General features: G+C 42.8%; 2 protein-coding genes across 4 annotated transcripts in view; one reads left to right on the forward strand and one right to left on the reverse strand.

Moving 5' to 3' along the window:
- PKN3 (protein kinase N3) overlaps positions 1-9,835 on the forward strand; it is a 29,646-nt gene extending 19,811 nt beyond the window's left edge. Inside the window, exons 13-22 of the mRNA XM_032797730.2 lie at positions 694-770; positions 2,101-2,167; positions 2,846-2,937; positions 3,220-3,396; positions 3,486-3,548; positions 4,566-4,642; positions 5,324-5,466; positions 5,864-5,971; positions 6,599-6,679; positions 7,706-9,835. Coding sequence (XP_032653621.1) covers positions 694-770; positions 2,101-2,167; positions 2,846-2,937; positions 3,220-3,396; positions 3,486-3,548; positions 4,566-4,642; positions 5,324-5,466; positions 5,864-5,971; positions 6,599-6,679; positions 7,706-7,918 — 1,098 coding nt within the window. The 3' untranslated portion in view covers positions 7,919-9,835. The remainder of the gene's footprint in view (positions 1-693; positions 771-2,100; positions 2,168-2,845; positions 2,938-3,219; positions 3,397-3,485; positions 3,549-4,565; positions 4,643-5,323; positions 5,467-5,863; positions 5,972-6,598; positions 6,680-7,705) is intronic.
- Positions 702-19,500, reverse strand: ZDHHC12 (zDHHC palmitoyltransferase 12). Of its 3 annotated transcripts, none has more exons than XM_032797733.2 (6): positions 19,292-19,488; positions 17,932-18,068; positions 16,430-16,516; positions 14,458-14,624; positions 12,234-12,424; positions 702-793 (listed from the first exon to the last, which is right to left on the reverse strand). In XM_032797733.2, coding segments are annotated over exons 1-6 (684 nt in total). In that variant the 5' UTR covers positions 19,392-19,488; the 3' UTR covers positions 702-791. The 3 variants fall into 3 exon arrangements, with proteins under 3 accessions (XP_032653624.1, XP_032653622.1, XP_032653623.1); XM_032797731.2 differs by lacking the exon at positions 702-793 and adding an exon at positions 6,907-7,599; XM_032797732.2 differs by lacking the exon at positions 702-793 and having other exon boundaries at positions 9,920-12,424; positions 19,292-19,500.
- Positions 19,501-20,366: the final 866 nt, after the last annotated feature.

A 20,366-nucleotide genomic window follows, 5' to 3' on the forward strand; every position in this document is an offset into this window, starting at 1 on the left:
ACTCTAAGGGGAGGTGCTCCATCTCCCCAATCCTATAAATTGCTTCCCCTTGCAGAAACAAAGTTGCAGGCAGGTCACCTTGGGATTTCAGGCCAGAAGTGGGGAAGAAGTATCTGCATGGGGAAGGCAGGGACGCAGAGCTTGCAGGTGCTGTAAAACGGGGGGGCATATAAAGCTCTTCTCCTGGGTAAGCTGGATGGGAAGGAAGAGGGGATCTCATTCACTGTGGGGAAGGAGCAGTTGCTGGAGCAGAAGTAGAGGTGCAGGTTTTCAGTGCTGAAATAATTAAATACCTGTGCCCTGACACACACCTTACTCTTCTACTTAGTGTCCACCCATAGATGAGAGTCCATTCTCTCTGGTCACCAGAGTTCTCTAGAATTGCACTGAGACATGTGAAGTGACTTTCTGGAAAAGTCATGGTTCATCCTATACTTTTTCAAATGGGTACCCACGCTGGGGGCTGACTCCAAGTAGCCATAGACAGTCTGTGTTTGTGTGCTCTGTGGGCCATATTCCACTCACAACAGAGACAATCCCTGTTTATATCACAAGAAGAACATTCTCTCTGGTCACTGGGTGACACAGATGGAGGCTTGGGTATGGGTTTTCCAGTCTGTTCTGATCTGATCCAGTGGGACTTTGCAAACACCATTCTTCAGAAATGGATGTGGTGACTTTCTCTCCATTCAGTGTCTGAAGAGGCTACATGTGGAAGAGAGGACTCGCAGCTCTGCTGTAACAGAAACACCAGACTGGGCTTCTCAGAGGTAATTGTGGTCAGCATGGGGCTCTTCTGGACATAAGGAAAAGAGGATATTGAGCTGAAATTTTTGACCATCAGTCTTAAGTTCTGTTAAATAAGTATTATGATATCTTATTAGGAAATTAATTTCTCAGTAACAGACTTTTCATACTGTATTTATGTAGTACAAGGAAAACTCTGCATTTCACCTTATTTACACAGATGCCTGCATGGCGTTATCTGTGTAATGACCCTTGATCATTACCCTATTAACAGGCTGTACAATACAATTGAGTGAATCTTTCTAGTAGAAGGTAAAATAATTTAACTGCCCTCAAATGGCTCCTTATTTTTAAGCATTTTAAATTCTCTAGGGCTTAAACGAGTGAACTATTTAGATATACCTCTCTGAATACTAAGAAACATACTTCAAAAGCACGCCCAGTAGACCGCACCCCTTGTTTATTATATTAATGTAGTTGTTTGAGATAAATTAGTCTCCATTGCACGGGGGGCTTACATAAAACAATGAAGTTGTTTGTAGAGTCTAATGCTGTTACTGGGCTGTATATAACAAGGATACAGACTAGAAAAATGCAACAAGAAAACACTAGGTAAAAAACACAACAACAATATTGAACCATCAGTTACATAAAAATGCATGAATAACAAAATAAACATTAACTGATCAACAGCTTCAGCTATTTCCTTATGTAGGGGTATTAACATATCAGTCCTTTCACCCTCACTTTGGAGGTTTGTAGTTGGTAGCAAGGACACAGTGAGACACATACGTTGACTTACCTACTGTCTCTCTGGGAGGGACGTTTGTGTCTTTCTGGGCTAGATTCTTAGTCCTTCAGTTCACTCACCAGAGGAGAGGGAAACCTCTGTTCCCAGCAAATGATGTTCCTAGACTAAGCCTTTTAATTGCCTTTTTATTTTTTCCAAGAGATTCCAGAATCTACGGTTTTGGTTTCCTTGGTAACAGCATGTGGCCAGCATAATGTTTTATGGCATCTGTACACTCAGCTACACGTTTTGTTTTCCCCTTTTTGCCCTCCAACACCCACACTCTCCCCTCATCACTACGTATCCCTATTTAAGAACTAGAATCCTTCTCATCATACCAGTACCCCAGACTTGGTCTCCTCCCATATCCCACCACCAACCTTTTGTTGTTCTGTTGTTGTTCTGACACCACCTTCATATTTACATGATCTTGTCCCACCAGCTACCCTCTAGCTTCCTTAGGCTTGGCTTCTTGCTGTGTAAACCTCCTTCTCTTTGGTATCCATTTCTGACTTTTGAGTTTACTGTCTTGTCCTAGTAGTGCTTTCTCTGTTTGTCTGCAGGAAGAGGGCTGTTCAGCTTCAGGATTTTCATTGCATCGCCGTGCTGGGACGAGGGCACTTTGGGAAGGTAGAGTGGGAATAAGGGGGTTCCTTGGAGGGGGTGGGTGCAAAGCTGGCCCCCTCTCATTTTCCACCTCTCATAGTTTGAGAGTGAAAATGTTCCAAAAGGAGAAGAGGCTCATTCAACTGTAAATGGAAAAATCAGCTCCTGCTCCACAAGGGAACAGGTGATATTCCTGTTAATAAGAGGGTCTTTTGGGTTTTTAGAGATTCCAAGGCTGGAAACAACCTTTAAGGGCTCAGGTTCCTCCACCTATCGTCTTTTCACGTGCCCCATGTAGTTCATATGCCTCTAGCTCCAGAGCGCATCAAGGTCACTCCTTGCATCATCCATAGGGGTCACTAGAGAACATCATTAGGTGATCTTCCTCCCCAAAGACTGAGCTCACAACTTCTGGGTAGTTGGAGCACTGAGTGACTATAAAATCATAGGACCAGCTTTGACACTCCAGGTTTTAAAAATAGCGTAATTTAAAATGAGTTCCATCTGGAGCTATTCACTGCAGAGCATTCAGGAAAATAAAAAACCCTCCTTGAAGTTGCTTGGCCTTGGCTTTGACAATGACTCTCTGGAATGGACAGGAGCAATTTGTGTGCCGTGCCTGCTCGCTGTGTGGGTGGGCATCCGAATAGCCAGATGAAAGAATCTCAGAATGACTGGGGGTGCTGGATTATTGTCTTTCAGGTGCTGCTAGGTCAATACAAGGCAACAGGGAAGTTGTATGCTATCAAAGCCCTAAAGAAACAAGACATCATTAGCCGAGATGAGATTGATAGGTGAGTCTCTGACCAGAGGGAGCACTTCCACCAGAGACTGTGAGATCACCTCTCTAATCAGGGCTAGAATCATGACTTGCTCCTGGCATCTAGAAAAATAACACTTACCTAGGGGGAAGAGAATAAAACGGGGGTTTGGGAACTACATAAGATAAATGTCATCTCCCTTTTTTGTTTCTATAACTCTGTGTAAAAATATCCCTCTCTGTACTTCCATCTCAAACATAGGCTTCTCTGCAGAGCTTTGGCCCTAACATATTTTCTTTCTTTGAACCCTGACAGCTTGAACTGTGAGAAGCGAATCTTTGAAGTGATCAACTCCTTCAGCCACCCATTCCTGGTGAACATGTTTGCATGTTTCCAGACGCCAGATCATGCATGTTTTGTGATGGAATACACCCCTGGTGGTGATCTCATGATGCGCATTCACTCTGATGTCTTTCCAGAACATGTGACGCAGTGAGTTAGCTTGTTTCAGGTTTCAAAGTACCACAGATGTTTGACTTGGTTCTCAAGTCTCTGTAGTGAAAACACTTCCTTTTTCTCAGGTTTTACACAGCCTGCGTAGTGCTTGGACTCCAGTTCTTACATGAGAAGAAAATTATTTACAGGTAACATAACAGTAAAGTGTAAGAAGCCCAGCAGCCCAAATATTAAATTGCTCATTTAGCCACATGTGCAGTTTGCAGCTCACTGCCATGCTGGGTTTCTTTAGCACTCTTCCCAGCTAGCCAGCTCAGTGACATTTCACATTTCCCTCCCACTCCTCCTGCCATCACATTCAAGAGTTTAACTGGATCCTTTCCACGGCTGACTGGAATGAGTTGGCAGAAATACAGCATATCCAAACCTGTGTCTGTATTGACCATACCAACTTACTGTTAACCATGCCCGGGAATGTTAAGAAACTGTCTGTCAGACATATTGCCAGTTACCCATCCACCCTGAAGCGGGGATGAACTTGGGGGAAGTAACGTGTGTCCTCTTTCCAGGGGCATCCTGGCAATGGGGCCTGCGATTAGCAGGACACATCATTTGATAGTACAGGCCTCTCCTTGCACAGAGCCATTTCCAGATGCAATTAGGAAAATAAATTAATAAATATAATAGTCTGTGAAGAGCATCCTCTAAGTTAATATAGTATTTGAGAAAATGCAATCTCTATTCATTGTTCATTCTACTTCCCTCCTCCTAACAGCTGGTGTTATGCCATAGGCACCGACTCGGGGGGTGTTCCAGGGCTGGAGCACTTACAGGGGAAAAAATGGTTGGTGTTGAGAACCTGCTGGCAACCCCCCTATCAGCTCCCCCACATCCCTCCTAGTGCCTCCTGCCTGCCAGTGGGCCCTGCAGATCAGTGCCTCCCACTCCCTCTCAGCACCTACCACCTGCCACAGATCAGATGTTTTGCAGCATCAGAAGGCACTGGAGGATGGGGGAGGAGTGAGGATGTGGAGTGCTTGGGGGAGGGAGCGGAACTGGGTGAGAAGAGGTGTGGTGGGACCTTGGGGGAAGGACTGGGACAAAGCTAGGGGTCAAGCATCCCCTGGCACTTTGGAAAGTTGGTGCCTGTGGGTTATGCCAACTCCCAAACTTCACCCCCCATTCTCTTCCTTCTGTGTCTGCAGGGACCTGAAGTTAGATAACTTGCTCTTAGATGCTGAGGGGTTTGTGAAGATTGCAGATTTTGGGCTGTGTAAGGAAGGTGAGCAACTTTAATGGTACAAAGATTGACCCTTCACACTTGCTGGAGAAACTGAGCATCTACGGTTTGGTAACATGTTCACAAACGCAACTAGTGGAATTGCTGTGCTAACACAATTGTGTTCATCCCACTTAAAAAAATCCTTCCTATCTGACCACTATGAAGTTGGGAGCAGTTCCTGTTCCTTCTCTCTAGGATAGTTTATAAAGGGGTTTATAATGCACTTGACTGTTCAGAGGAGCCAGGATGCAGCATCGTACAGGCTTGTTTTCCTTGTCCTTGCTATGTCATTATATGATAATTGTGGCTGCAGGAAGTTTCTTTGCATTGTTGTTTAAATAAACTGTGTCTTTACATTCCTTTTTTGCACCTCAGCTTAGAAACACTAAAAAGAGAAGCTACTAGAGTCCTTAGTGAAGATTCCATGCTTCCTCAAGGGTTCATGGACATGGGTGGGCAAGTGTCCTGAAAGATCAGAGGCAGTTCCCCCTTGGAGTAATGTATTAATGCCAGTTCTCCTCTTTGCCCACCTGTCTCTATCCTCAGCCATGTTGTCCATCATCCAGTATCACCGTCCATGCTGTCATCGCCTACATTGCCTGTTATGCTTCCAGAAAATGTGGTGATGCATAACCAATTGGGAATGTGTATGGTGTGTTCATAAAGGCATTTTCTCCACAGGGATGGGTTTTGGGGACCGCACTAACACTTTTTGTGGCACCCCTGAATTTCTGGCTCCAGAAGTCCTGACAGACACCTCATACACGCGAGTAGTGGACTGGTGGGGGCTTGGTGTGCTCATTTTCGAGATGCTTGTCGGTGAGGTAAGACCATTTTCCTCTGGGGAAAGGGAGAGGTGGGCCTCACCACATGACATGAGTGGTCATGGGCTGGGTGCACCTAACTGCTCGTCATTTATGCCTTTAAAATAATTTAAGTGAATAAAAGTACATCTTTGGGTTTCCCTGGCATTAAAAGTGTGATTCCTATCATTGCTTTTATGGTCATTTGAAACCAACTCTAGCAGCCTAACATTCCTAATTCTGTTCTCTCCAATAAGGATCCTTAGTATTTATATCACGTTTTCCTCATTCATAGCACTTGCCAAACCCTACCTAATCCTTCCAAAACTCCAAAGTATTTTCATCCCATCTTACAGTGCGATAAATGAACAGTAGGATATAGATACTATGTATGTCAAATAATATGTCTCCACTGCAGTCTCCCTTCCCCGGAGATAATGAAGAGGAGGTCTTTGACAGCATTGTCAATGAAGAGGTCCGCTATCCACGATTCCTTTCTTCTGAGGCACTTCCCATGCTCCGCAAGGTACTGCAATGGGATCTCCTTGGTTTTACTCAGGCCTCAGCATAAGTAGAGTCAGAGAGACATTCTTCTAACTAGATGGCATTTCCTCTGTGTGTGTGTGTGTGTGTGTGTGTGTGTGTGTGCACGTGCGCGCACTTCCAGAGGTGCCCACATATTCTATGGGGAACCCTTAAAGTCTACACACACACACTTGCACTCTTATCTCTTAATTTCTCATCCTTGACACCTCCATACACACATGCCACCCGTATAGCCATTGAGGATTAAGCAGGGTTCCTATTGGAGTCTATCCTGCCAATTCTCAAATGAACAGATGTTAAATAGCTCTAGGGTAGGGATGTCAGATTTATTCTGTGGATATGGCTGAATTCCATTTTTAATTATCAGTGGATCAGCGTATATAGTTAAGGCTGTATGCTACCTAAAGTCCACAGTGGATCACCCACTGATATAAATGTATGGCTTACAATGGACTAGACTTTTGTTTAGTGCTGACTGGTTATGGCCCTGGCATGAAGGGAGCAAGTGGAAGAGACTGGATAGTTGCTGCTCTGTTTTCTCTCTAGAATATTGTTCATGTCCCTCCTTGTTCCGTGTGTTGAATTTGTCTACTGGTCTTTCCTGCAGCTTCTCCAGAAATGTCCAGAACGTCGCCTTGGGGCAGGAGAGAGAGACGCAGAGGAGATTAAAACCCAGCCCTTTTTCAAAGTAAGAGCTCAGACCCCTGTGCACCTCTGTCCTCATATGTCTGAGCTGCAGAAGAGCTATTTGCTTTCTGTTGCTATAGAGGCAAACTTGCCTGTTTCTTTTGGTCAAAAATGAGACTCTCAGCAGCAGCTTCTCTGACACGTGGTCCCTAAAGCCAAATGTTTATCTCCATAACAAGTCACTTTCAGAACCTCCTGATCAAAGACTGTTTTCTAGTACCATTAGGCTTCCAAGCACAGGATCTTTATTTCAATATGTGCAGCTCCAAACTGAGTCTTAAATGTCCCTCACCTCTTAATTTCAGGCATCCAATCAAACATCTCCCCTACAGCATGGGAATTCTCTTGCTGTGGTATACAGATGCAGGTGCCATCATACAGATTATCTGGCAATCACCATCTCTAAATTCAGGAGGAAGGGTTGAGTAGTTAAAATATAAAACTTGAACTGTCAGTGTGTTCACAGAAGAATATGAATGCTGAATTGCTTAGGGTGGAGAGGATGCTATAATCTATATATAGTGAAGGAAGGCCACTGAGGCACTAATACTTTGAATACTGAAACCAATTGTATAAAACAGTTGAGCTTTATCAATGTCCAGGATTATCCTCCCATAAATGCTAATATTTGTAAAGAGCTACGCCAGGCCCTATAGCAATGAAAACACTCCTTTGGGTAGCCCCTACACCGAGAACTGCGTAATGGTCTCCTGACAAGAGCTTATGGTTCTAGTTTAGTTTTGTCTCTGCTGAATAACAGTCTGAGCTGTAGCTTTGTTTCTTGGCTGGCATTCTGAAGAGCACCACTGGGTTTCATGGAAGACTCTTGTTTAGGAGTGATCTCTCTTCTGTGGTACTCCTCATTTTGGTTATCTTGGCACTTCTGTTTTCTAGCCTTGTAGAAATCATGCTGCAGCTGATCTGGAAGGGAGGAAGGATACATAACTGCTATTTCCTACATACTATCTCACAATTTGTTGGTCTGTTCTTAGTGCCAATCTGGTTTTGTAATTTCCTCTATTTGCAGGAGATTGACTGGGATGCCTTGTTTGCCAGAGCACTGAAGCCCCCTTTTGTGCCTTTGTTAAGAGCTCCCACTGACATTAGCAACTTTGATGAAGAGTTTACCTCCCAGAAGCCAATCCTGACTCCTCCAGATGAGCTCCTTGTCCTGACCCCTGAGGAACAGGCTGCCTTTAAGGACTTTGACTTTGTCTCCAGACACCTTCTTGAAGTCTGATTGCTGTGGTGTAAGGAGCCCATGCAGACCACTACTACCCTGAGAAATCCTAGAGAGGAACTTGCCACTGACTATTGGAAGGTCAAATTAATAACAGGCAAAGATTATTCATAGGTCTGGTAGTATTAAGGATTGTAGAAAGCAGACTGTTCTGCAAGCTGGTTGCTCTACTGCATTGTTCAGTGTATGCACATGCTAGTAGGGAGAGTACTGGATGTGACCTTTAAGAAGGTTCATGCTTGCTGGCTGTACTCTGATGCCACCATTGGATAGTTGTGGGCACTCACAATTTAAACTGGATTTCATTTAACAATGTATCTAAATGAAATAGAGCCTTCCCAAACAAACTCTACCTCTGCAGCAAGGCCTTGCAAACTGCCTAGCATTCTCAGCACTGGATCATCAGTGGCAGAAGAACTGGCACTTTCCACCTATTTTCTAAGATAAGAAATGTGGCACTATTTCTCCTTTGCAAAGGATTTGGGCCCAGTTGTGTTCATAGTTAGGGGTGGGGTGTAGTTTAATAAAACCAGAATGATGAAGGTTGAGTTTGGAAACTGCCCAGATGTTACAAGCTGAGATCTGAGCCTTGCTTTGTAGAAGAAATGAGATTTCTACTCTCCTGCTAAATCTTAATTCCTGTCTTTAATAAGAACTGATTTAAAACCCTACAAACTTTGCACATACTGTTTATTGTAAATAAGAGACTCTCCCTTCTGATTAAACTTTGCCTTTCATCTCCCTGGCTTGTTAGAATATATCAGGAGCTGGGAGAACACAGATCTTCCGCTTAACAGAAAGTTCTTTAGCTCTGTAAATGTAATGTTAATACTATTTCCCTTTCCTCCTTCCTTTCATAAGAGTCTCTTGTCACTCCAACTGCTTGGATCTGTCCCCTCTGTATGTGTTATCTTTATTGGGGCTAGGTATGTCACTTTAATGAGTGCACTGAGGCTATTTCTCCAGTTTTTTTTACTTTACTATGTATATATACTGTATTTTTCTCAGATAATATAAAATATTGTGGATGTTTATATTGGAAAAATCAATAAATATTGTGAAACAACTTGGGCTAGAAAACAGCCTAAATATAAAATAATTTCTATCAAGACCAACTTCATTTGGTGCTCAAAATGCAGAAGTGTGAGTATGTTCTTGTAGTAGCAGTGCTGTAATTAGCACTTATTACTCTTTAAACATTACATTCTGACTGTGAAACTGTTTTGCAGAGTGCTGTTGCCTCTTCCTGACTAGGAAGTCAAAAATAGCAACTGTTCTTTAAACAATTTCCAAGTGAGAAGTATGGGGAATGAGTCTTTCATAAACTACTGGGGCAATTATAACATGGTTGCACTTTACAGTGCAGACTGGACTGCTACACATTTATGGTTGTTACTATGTGTAGGGAACAGCACTTTGATTGTAGGTTAGAGAACAAATATCCCTGCTAAAGGCTAATGGGAACATGTAGATGTTGGTTTTTCAACTCTTCATCTACAGGGACAGACTTTACCCATAAAGGATTGTGCTCATTCTAAAGATGGTATCTGACCATAACCAGAGAGGAGTCCCAATTAAATCAAGACTGGCTGAAGTGCTCAAAGAGTTACTTAGGTAAGAGCTTTAGTATATGTACTTGTGTGGAAGAAAAACAGTCCACCCCGATCTTAGCTCACCCATTCCCACAGTCACGTAGAACTACTGCTGAATGTCTTGCAAAGGAAAATTGACCCACACTACCAATTATTTCCTCCTAACCTTAAAGCCAGTTTAAGGCAAAGTATATGGCTGTACTGAGCCTTCTTTAAACAGCAATTATCTGTTCGCATTTGGCCCCAAATGTGTTTGTAAAACCTTTTACAAAATGTCAACACTAGCATGTTTCTATGTTTTTTTTACATTCTAACAGATTAAAAGGTGCAGCATAATGCTACTGCAGGAGAACCAGATGACTCTAGTGAGTGTTAAACTTGAAAAGTGTATAGAGAACAGCAAAAACTAGTTTTAATCTTTTAATGATTTACAATTATTTGACACAGTTCAGAGCATTAAAAAATGTAAAGTGCAAATCTTTCAATGGCAGCCTAGACTTTCTAAAATTCACCATCCCATCAAACATAATATCTAACTTGTGTGTATTCAGTTATACTGGCTGACAGTTATTTTTTCATGTGATAGAGCTAACACAGCTAAGTGTGAAGTTTAGTCTGGCAGATACTTCTTCAACCAAACTGAATTCTAATGGCAGAATCCTTCCTTAATGGTGACATACAATCCAGGAAGACCCCATCTTGACATTCACATACCACCATGTGATAGGATGTTCTGCCCTGTACAGGACACAGCCCTAGCCCCAAGGAACCTGCAGTCTTTCTGGTGTCAGACACAGAGACCCTTCTGCTGTCTTTGAGTTGCTTTTTTGGAGTATAACAATATTCTAAGAGTACTTACCTACCTTGGAACCTGTGTGCAATCTGCCAATGTGCTAGCCCTCCATTTTGCTCTTGTATCAAGTGCTAACCTGAGTCATGAAAGATACTAAGGCACCAAATAAGTGTACCAGAGTTTTTATAAAACCTGATGATTAGAAATATTTTCAGAACTAAGATTCAGTGCAGAGGGCACTCCTTTTTTGAGGGGACTACTGACACACAATCTTTACCATGCCATATAAGAACTTGTAACTAAACAGGTTCATTTCACTGTCCATGCTGCTTAAACTGAAGAAATTAAGTTTACTTGTTAGTGTCATCTTAATTAAAATGGAAATCTTCCTAGTATCTTTATAGTACCTCCACCTGCTTTAAATGCTTTAAAAATAAAAAGATGTCTTTCTCCTTTTCAGTTAAGTAAAATAAGTTGAAAACCTAACAATATTAAATGTCGTGGGGAAAACATCATTAAGACATGGAGTTAATAGTACTATTATCAGTGTTGCTCCACCTGTGCAAGGAAATAAGGATTTTGGCTCCAGCCCACTGTTACTAGTTAAAAACCATCTCAGAGCATTCAGAAACATCTCCTTCATTGCCACTCACCCATTTACTATTTTAATTTAAAAATATGTAATTGGAACAATATTTTGAGGAAGGCTTTTCCCAAACAAGCTATAGGTGAGTTACAGCTGAATAAGTGACATGCAAAAATAATGCAGTTGACAAATGTTTTTCTGTCCAAGAACGGTTTAAATCTGAGAAGTCTATATTCACTGAAAACTCATTAATTTCTATATCGAATAGCTGAGTATGATCTGTTTAAATGTGCATTTCATTATGTTTAAGTCAATGGTATTGTTTTGTTGACTTGTATCTAAGTAGCCACTGCATCAAAGCATAGGTTTAACAGTTCAAAACTTGAATTTGGTGCATTATAGCTGTTTCTCAAGCATATTGGCAGTAGTAAAGCTCAAATCTTTGTGGAACGCATGAATCTCCTGCATCCAGTCAAACAGGTTTCCTTTTCATTGTCCAATTATTCATTCAAAGCTTTCCATTATTTGCCAACTCTACCACTAAGGCACATCAGTCCTGACAGTAAGAATGATCATGAAAAAAGGCCATATTGCCTAAACTGATTTTGGTATGACTTATCAATAATTAACTTTTTTTTCTGCTGCTATTCCCTAGAGTGGATATGACACCAGCTGAGATGGGGAGACTGAGGAGATAAGTGAAAGCTGCTATTCAGGAAGTCTTTACATTTGCCTCAAGAGGTTTGATGAATATTATTAGCAAAAAGATGTAAAGGACTAGCATACACATTCACTCAGACCAGAAATCACCCCTTCAGTGCTGCCCGGAACCAAGAAGTCATTTTACCTGGATACGAAGACCAACCATAGAGCCACACTGCCACTTATTCTTGTAAGCAGACTTGCCCCTGCGAATAGGATAGTTGTACAACAAGTTGCTGGTTCATTATGGACTAAATTCCCCCTCCACTGAAGCAGTAGGAAATTGGTTACAACACAAGCGCTTTCTCTAAAGAATCAGAGAGGTTGTTCCTGAGAGTCCTACTCTAAATTCCTTTCTTAAATCCCTTAACACAGATGCACCGTGACAAGCAGCCTCTATTAGTTAAAACCTGAAATGCAGCAAGAGGACCTGCATTTCAGCTCACTCTGTAGATGTACTTTTCCCTCTTGTAATCAGACTTGGATTACACCATTAAATCCTGGCTGAATTTACATTTTATAATTAAACAGGGTCACTATCCTCCTGAAAGTATATTTTCTCCCATGTAACGAGACGGCAGGCACAGAAGAATCTCCAGAGGTTGAGAATGACACCTTGGTCAAAGGGGTTCTCTGACTCACAATGTCGGAGGTAGGAGATGCGGTGGTGTGACATGAACTCCCAGGTGGTTGTGTTACATGAGACCAGATACAAGTGTGAAACTAGCAGCAGCAGCACTACAATGGTGAATATGGCTATCACGAGGAAGGACAGGAGAAGGAAGATGTTGTGCTGCAGCCACTCCCAAGACTGTTGGAAGTAAAGGCCTGACCTTTCAATTAAAAGAGAAACATGGCTAAGTCAAACTGGGTTAGATACAGAACTGAAGTTACATTAATCAAATCATCAGCTTGACTTACAAATACTGCACTCCTGACTCACATAATATTTCTGCAGTGTTTTACAGCTTCAAAGCACTGTATAAACTTTGACAGCAGCTGCAGTACCAAGACTCAAAACAAAGTTCTAAATACACTGGAACTGAGATCAGAAAAAGATCTTGGACATCTATACCTGTGTAAAAAATATGTTCGGACAATTAGAGAGAGTCATGTGGTGCTGCATGAGTACAATGCCAGGAGCCACTAACATAATATGGTTTATGGGGACTTTAACTTGCCTGCCATTTATAAATATAGGTTGCACAATAATGAGGGAAAGTTAAACAGTAACCAACAATGCAAAATTACTTTATATTAATTTAGTTTAAGCTTACAGCTAAGCCTGTTACAATCCCAAATATCAAACTGCATAACTAATCACCTCAGTTCTGTCAACTGAATCAACAGTACATCACAGTTGAAAGTCCCCTAGTGCTCGTACAAAGGGGAAAGAATGGCAGCTGACTATAAATGCAATATACCTACTGCCAGATGACAAAGCCTGCTCCCCTGTTTTTCCAGAAGTTTTGATGATGCTGTCACCTCTGGAAAAGCCAAGGTTAGTCTCACTTGCAATATATCTGCCCCTCATTTATCAGGGAATGTCTATCCTATATATCTGGTTTTAAGTGCTGTAGCTCAGGTAACTGTTTGTGACAATTTAATTAAAGTCAGATCACATTTCCAGCTCTTCAAATGATCCCTCATTCTATAATTGCCTTGTCTGCTCCCACTGCCTGAATGGACTCAGGCTTTAAGTGTTTTAAGGCAGTTGTTCTCAACCAGGGGTATGTGTATTCCTGGGGGTATACAGATGTCTTCCAGGGGTATATCAACTCATCTATAGATATTTACCTAGTTTTACAATAGCCTACATAAAAAGCACTAGCAAAGTCAGTACAGCTGCTCCCCAACTTGTGTAAGTTGAATTCTGCGCAAAAAAAAAAAGTTAGGGAACTTACAGAACTTTTTCCATAAGTGAGGGTTTGCATAAGTCAGGGTTGTGTAACCCAGGGAGCGTGTGTACAAACTAAAATTTCATACAGACAATCACTTGTTTATACTGCTTTATATGTATGCTATACACTGAAGTGTAAGTACAATATTTATATTTCAGTTGATTTATTTTATAAGTGTATAGCAGGGGTGGCCAACCTGAGCCTGAGAAGGAGCCAGAATTTACCAATGTACATTGCCAAAGAGCCACAGTAATAAGTCAGCAGCTCCCCTGCCGTGTTCCCAGTGCCTCCTACCCACTGATCAGTTCCTTCCCACACCTTCCAATCAGCTGTTTCGGGGCATGCAGGAGGCTGGAGAGAAGGAGCAAGGGCATGGCAGGCTATGGAAGGTGGCAGGGCCTGTGGCAGACCCAAGGGATTGAACAGTGAGCACCTCCCGGCACATTGGAAAGTTGGTGCCTGTAGTTCCAGTCCTAGAGTCAGTGCCTATACAAGGAGCTGCATATTAACTTCTGAAGAGCCACACATTGGCCTCCCTGGTGTATAGTAAAAATTAGAAAGTAAGCAATTTTTCAGTAATAGCGTGCTGTGACACTTGTATTTTTATGTCTGATTTTGTAAGCAAGTAGTTTTTAAGTGAGGTGAAACTTGGGGGTATGCAAGGCAAATCAGACTCCTGAAAGGGGTACAGTAGTCTGGAAAGGTTAAGAGCCAATGTTTTAAGGAATACCACACCCTATTCTTTAAGTAGCTATGTTACTCCTCAGTGGCGATAATCAGAGTGGTGCTATGAGGAAAGCTGGTTACAGTGTGCAGGCAAAGAGAACATATCATGTTAACTCCAGCCATTGCCATCTTGCTCTACCCAAACCATTCAGTAGGATTTTGGAATGTCCAGCTCTCATCAAAACTCTAACACTTCAAATACAAACTCCCTGACAGAGGCTGCTACTTAAAGTACTTACCATGCAACATGAAAGGACCACAAGAGAACCACAAGCTGCACAGCCAGGTAGACTATAAAGAGTGGATGATTCCTCTCTCCTACGCAGTTCTCAATCCAGGGACAGTGATGGTCATAACGACGTACACAGTGCCGACACAGCTGGCAGTGCTTGGCTCGCATTGGTTGCTGTAGAATAAGCAGATAGTAAGAACAGTCTACCCAGATCCAGTGCCCTATTTCATAGAAAATAGCTGGGAAGTCATCCAGGTCAATCCTACAAAGTGAGACAGTTCCCCCTACTCTCCCTTCAAAAGCAGTTATTTTAATATTTGTATAATGCCTTACAAAGTAGATTATCATCCCCCCTTTACAGATGGGAAAACTGAGGTTAAATTACTTGCCCACGGCTGGTACTTTGCTATAAAACTTCCCTTAACTAGCTACAGAATAAAGCTGCAAACACAAAGGGAAGGTATTAGCTGAATCAAGAGCTCAATATAGTTAGCTGTGGATATTTAAGAAAAAGGTGACCAAAGACTGACAGTGAAAAACTAGGGTACCTGCCATTCACGGGAATGTTTTGAGTGTATACAAGGTAAGGTTGTGGGTTTTGGTTTGGTTTTTTTGTTTGTTTGGTTTTTTTTTGGGTGTGTGTCGTGTCTTCAGGGGCATATGGATGAGAGGGTAGAAGAGAAATATCCACTCTTCCCTTGATATGGGGAGGAGGGCTGGTTTTAGGATTAATGGGGAGGTATGGCTGGGGAAGGGACCATGGCAACAGGTGACATGCCCCCTTATTGTGGTATACATATGATCTGCCAGTCTCTTACCTATTTCAGCAACAAGCTGGCTGATAGCTCCTTCTGCTGGTCAGATATTTACTTAAGCTGGAACAACTCTGGATTGTATAAAACTGACAGACTGCGACTGAAAACAGGCATTTCTGGGCTTCAGGGATACATATTCAAGAACTAATCTAACTGGAGGATCAGAGGGGTTGGATGATTGAAGGATGAAGGAGAAAAAAAAGCAAACTATGTTTTCTACAGTTAAAACTAGCTTTTCTTCTTTGAGTGATTGCTCATGTGTACTCCACAGTAGGTGTGCATGCTCGCCACGTGCACCGGTGCTGGAAGTTTTTCCCTTAGCAGTACCCGTAGTGGGGGAGCACTGCTGTGACCCCTAGAGTGGCGCCTCTATATCACGCTATAAGGAAAACTGCACACTCCCCCCACCCTCAGTTCCTTCTTGCCAGACAACTCTCGAAGCTTGAAGAACGCCAGTTATGGAACAGGTAACTGTCCTTTCTTTGTTCTGAAGCATCTAAATAAGCTCATACCTGACAGCAATCTGCTCGTGCTACATCTTCCACCCAGATGAACTCTACATTTTGACTTTACTAAGACACTTTCAAATGAAGTATTTGAAGATGTAGTGAGGCCTTAGTTGACATGGCAACAAGGAAGCAGGAAGGAGGGTTTTCCCCATCGTGGAGTAAAAAGAGAACAGTACTTTGTGAACTGCCAGGGATATATGTATTAATCTTGAAAATTAACAGTTTGCATTTAAAAATGTTTAGTTGAACACTGCTCAAGTCACCTTTCATCTCAGGATTGTACCTGAATCAAAGTTTCTAATTCTGTCTGCTCCTGCCTTAGCTTTTTACATCAAGATAATCCTTGTTTTTTTTAAAAAAAAAAAAACAAAAAAAAAGTAATGAATGATGCCTCCAACCAGTCCAGCAGCTGAGTGATGGCTAAGCATAACAATGTGCTAGGCAATAACAAAAGATAGGTAGCCAGATAAGCACCAGCTCACCAAGCAATCACCCTAGTCCCTTGACCAACTAGGGTGACCAGATAGAAAATGTGAAAAATCAGGATGGGGTAGAGGGTAATAGGTGCCTATAAGAAAAGTTCCCAAATATCAGGACTGTCCCTATAAAATCAAGACATCTGCTCACCCTATGACCAACTGCTGCACACACATACCTTCAGCATACAGTATCCACAGCGCCGCAGCCAAACGTTGCTTGGAAATTGAGGCATCATTACTCTTTGTTCTTCATTCATCCCTACCTACAAAAAGGTGATAAGAGAAAAGAGGGGACCTAACACTATGTCGAAATGCCGAGCTAAGGGTGATTCCGGTTTGTACGTATATCTACATGCTAGCGCTCATCAAGCTAGCATGAGTATAAATAGTAGCAGAGCCATATAACACAAGGAACTGCGGCACAGTTTAGCAGGGCAGAGTACAAACTCGCCTGAAACTGGTATTTGGCATGGCTACTATTTATATTTGCACTAACTCAATAAGAGCTAGTGAAAGTACATGTATGTGTACTGGGAATCACACCTGTAGCTCATAGTGTAAACATAGCCTAAGGATGGCCAGTAAGGTTGATTTGTACTCCAGACTCTAGAGAGAGGGATGTAAAGTGTCTTTCCAGCCATTAGTCAGCTGTCTCTTTTTTTCTACACTATTACAGTCACAACTCTCTCACGGTTTAGGAACGTTAAACATAGAGAACAATTCCTTGAGAAATACAAAAGCTGTTAAGAGACAAAGAGCATAGACCCAACACAATGTATGATAACCTCAGCAATCCAAAGAATCTCATTAAATCCTACTGAATACAACTGGTACACACACGTAACTGTTCAGAGAGTGGGGCTATTTTAGCCATTGATAACCAGACAGTGTGTGGAGACAGAATGACAGCTCTGGCATGGAGCCACATAGGATATAAGTAGTAATAAGACTGCTCTATCTGCCTCAAAATACAGGAGAAATGCATTTGCGTATAAGCAGTGCTAGTTGTTATAAACACAGACCAAAATTCACTTAAGTTTTGGAAGATTAAAGTGATATTAAATTGCTTGTACAAGGCAAGATAAGGTGTCCAAGCATGTTAAAGAAGGATAAATATAAAATACCTGGGAGATATTTCCTTCTAGTTAAAGCACTCATCTGATTTTTGTACAAATCGATCTTTCAAGAGGGATACAGTAACAGAATAATTACCTTGTTCAGTAAATACAGTTGCAAGGAGTACTTTCCTTCCAGCTTGCACCTCTGTCCTGGTTTTTATATGCACAGCAATTGGCAGTAGTGAGGGAGCATAAGGCAGCTATCTGTTCTACACAGCATTGTAGCACTGAGATAAGTGAAGGCATCTGCTCAGTAAAACAAAGTGGGAGAGCACATAGGTGCTAGGGGAAATTCAGAATGGGGCATGGTGTGATAAATGCACCTAGCAAGATTTGTGCAATTCCTGAAGCTTACTTTATAGAACCTAAACTTTGTGACCACTTCTGCTTTTGTACACGGTCAGAGTCCTCTATCCTAAATCTCAAAACAGTTTATATTGTATATTCTTATCTAGTATGTTGCAAAGAAAAAGAAAATCTACTGGTTTTATAACCAGGAAGGTTGGTTCCCACTTTCCTTCATTCAGTCAACTATGATTCATCCTAACAGAATTATTTACCTTCTCTTCCTCATCAGACTCAACGAAGCCTGGATCCATGAGAGACACTACAAAGTACAGCAAGACAGAGCAGAGAACCAGTAAGACAAATATCAGTGGCTGCAGCAACTCTCCTTGCTCTTCCTGCTTTTGCAGATCTGAAAGAGGCCACCATAGAAAGAGTAAGTCCATGTGAAATGTTTACGGCAACAAGTTATTCTCCCTGACCTTATTAGCTATGGGATTAAAGTGGGGTTGAATTCCATATCAACCGTGGGAAGTATGCCTCAACTGCTCAGGAAGTTGGGACCCATCACGGCTGTCCCCTCTGTAAGGGGAACTGATTATTTACAAAGAGCCCTTACAACATACTTAAGAGATCAGCAAGCAGCTTCCCCCCACTGATTTGCAAGTCCTTCCCCCAACTCTACCTGTACTTCAACCTCTCTTCACCTTCTCCTGCTGTTCTGCAGTGTGCTGTATATAACTATTCTAGAATTAATAGGATGGCTGCATTTCAAAAGTGCCCATCACTGCAACATCTAGGTGCCAGAGTAAGATTCAGGGTCATAAAGAATCCAGTAAAAACAGTATTTATATATGAAGAGAGTAATAGTAATTATGTTAAGCATTATATTCATCAAATACCATAAAAAGTATTTTTTATTATAAACCTCCCACGTTTTATAGGTTTTCCCATTATGCTGTGTGACTAGATTAGATTGTAAACTCCTTGGAGTAGGCACCAGGTCTTCTCAAATGTCAAATACCAAACCACCCTCCCCCCAGGCAATAGCAGTGAGGTTTCCCCTCTAGGTAGGATCTAGTTGCATTGGGTGGGGATATAGCAGTCTCCTCTGCTCTCACTTCCCCAGCTTGGAGGTAATTTTTTTCCTGCCAGATATGATGGTGCATGTTGCCAACTTCAAGTGTCCAAAAATCACAAGTCTGGCTCCATCAAAATATTTTTTTAAAATCTCTTATTTTAAGGTAATGAGCGAGGGTGGGTTTCTGGTTTTTGAATTTTCAGAGTTCATATTTTCATGATATTCTTCTAGCCTATGATGGCCAAACCGTTTTAAAAAAATGAAAGCTGCGATTCTCACAATCGCATGACTCCAGGCAACGGGGCTGTAAGAAAAGCAGCCAATAGTGTGATCTTTGCACTAAAATAATCCTGAGTTGGCTAAACTGGGGGAGGGGGGGGGAAGGCAAGTTCATGGCAGCAGCCAGGCCCCCCGTCCGAGGTGCTGGCGACTTCAGCCTGCGGCCCCGGGCTCCGAAGGGCTCATGCCCGGTGCTCACGGAGCGCCGCGGCTCTCCCCTGGCGAGCGAAGTCCCAGGGGCCCGATGGTGGCAGAGAGGATTCTCCGGGTCTCACCTGTGCGGTGCAGGAAGAGCGCCAGAGTGACACCCCAGCTGAGCCCCGTGTGCGCCGCCCTCACCAGGTAGCCGCCGCCCCAGGCAGCCCCCTGCCGCATCGCCCCAGCACGGGAGCGGGGGGCCTCAGCACCCCAGCGCCAAACCCGGAAGGGCGGGCGCGGCCCCGGCCCAGCCGCGCCTGCTGGCAGGGCACGGAGCGAGGGTTGGCCGGGTGGTTGTCATGGCAGAAGGGGTGGGGCTTGAGCGGGGGTAGGAGGGTGGTTATTAAACCGTATTAACAGTTGTGGGTCCGCGGGGGCAGGGAACGCCTGGGTGTTAAACTCATTGACTGCCCTGCGGTGGAGGGGCTGCTTCATTCGCGCTGTGTAAGAGGGGCTGAATGAGCATATAAACTAGGGTGACCAGATGTCCCGAATTTATAGGGACAGTCCTGATTTTGGGGGCTTTTTCCTATATAGGCACCTGTTATCCCCCACCTCTTGTCCTGATTTTTTACACTTGCTGTCTGGTCACTCGACTATAAACCTGTATGAAACACTAATGCTGCAGCGCCTTCTCGCCTCACTTCTGGCAGCTCAAGACCCTTTTAGCCAGGATATCCAGTTCCACCCTCCCCCCACATCTTTGTTTATGATTACACTAGGAGCCGCTCCTGATGCTATGGGGGTGGGCACCATAACAGCCTTGATTAAGTGATTCTTTCTAGCTCTCAGAGACCATCACCTAGCTCTGATACACTGCCTTTTCACCAGTAGTTCTCAGTGCAGTTCACAAACTTTAATATTTGTGAACCTATACCATGACTGTGGTTGTGCCTTTTGCCTATTTGTAATAAGAATAAAGCATTTGAAGATGTCCATGGGCATGTAAAAGTCCCACTGGGAATCTTGTCTATGAGCACTTGATTCCATTTGACTGATAGGTTGACGATGGGTAATATAAATGCATTTTTGAGGCAGCTAAAGCAGCCTAGGATGGATTCCAAATTCAGGTCTCCGCCTCTCTCTGAGATCCAAAGATGCCTCCACTTTGGCTGGTGACAGGTCTGCCCTTACAATATTTGTGGCACCCGT

Source organism: Chelonoidis abingdonii, chromosome 24, assembly GCF_003597395.2.
Source record: "Chelonoidis abingdonii isolate Lonesome George chromosome 24, CheloAbing_2.0, whole genome shotgun sequence".
NCBI lineage: Eukaryota > Metazoa > Chordata > Testudines > Testudinidae > Chelonoidis > Chelonoidis abingdonii.

What these genes read in the sequence shown, in the direction of transcription:
- ZDHHC12 (XM_032797731.2), bottom strand. Translation starts at nt 19,391, where the DNA reads ATGCGGCAGGGGGCTGCCTGGGGCGGCGGCTACCTGGTGAGGGCGGCG. An exon ending in GCTCTTCCTGCACCGCACAG is followed by an intron (nt 18,069 to 19,291) that starts GTGAGACCCGGA and finishes GGCCTCTTTCAG; the next exon opens with ATCTGCAAAAGCAGGAAGAG. An exon ending in TGGTCCTTTCATGTTGCATG is followed by an intron (nt 12,425 to 14,457) that starts GTAAGTACTTTA and finishes TTTAATTGAAAG; the next exon opens with GTCAGGCCTTTACTTCCAAC.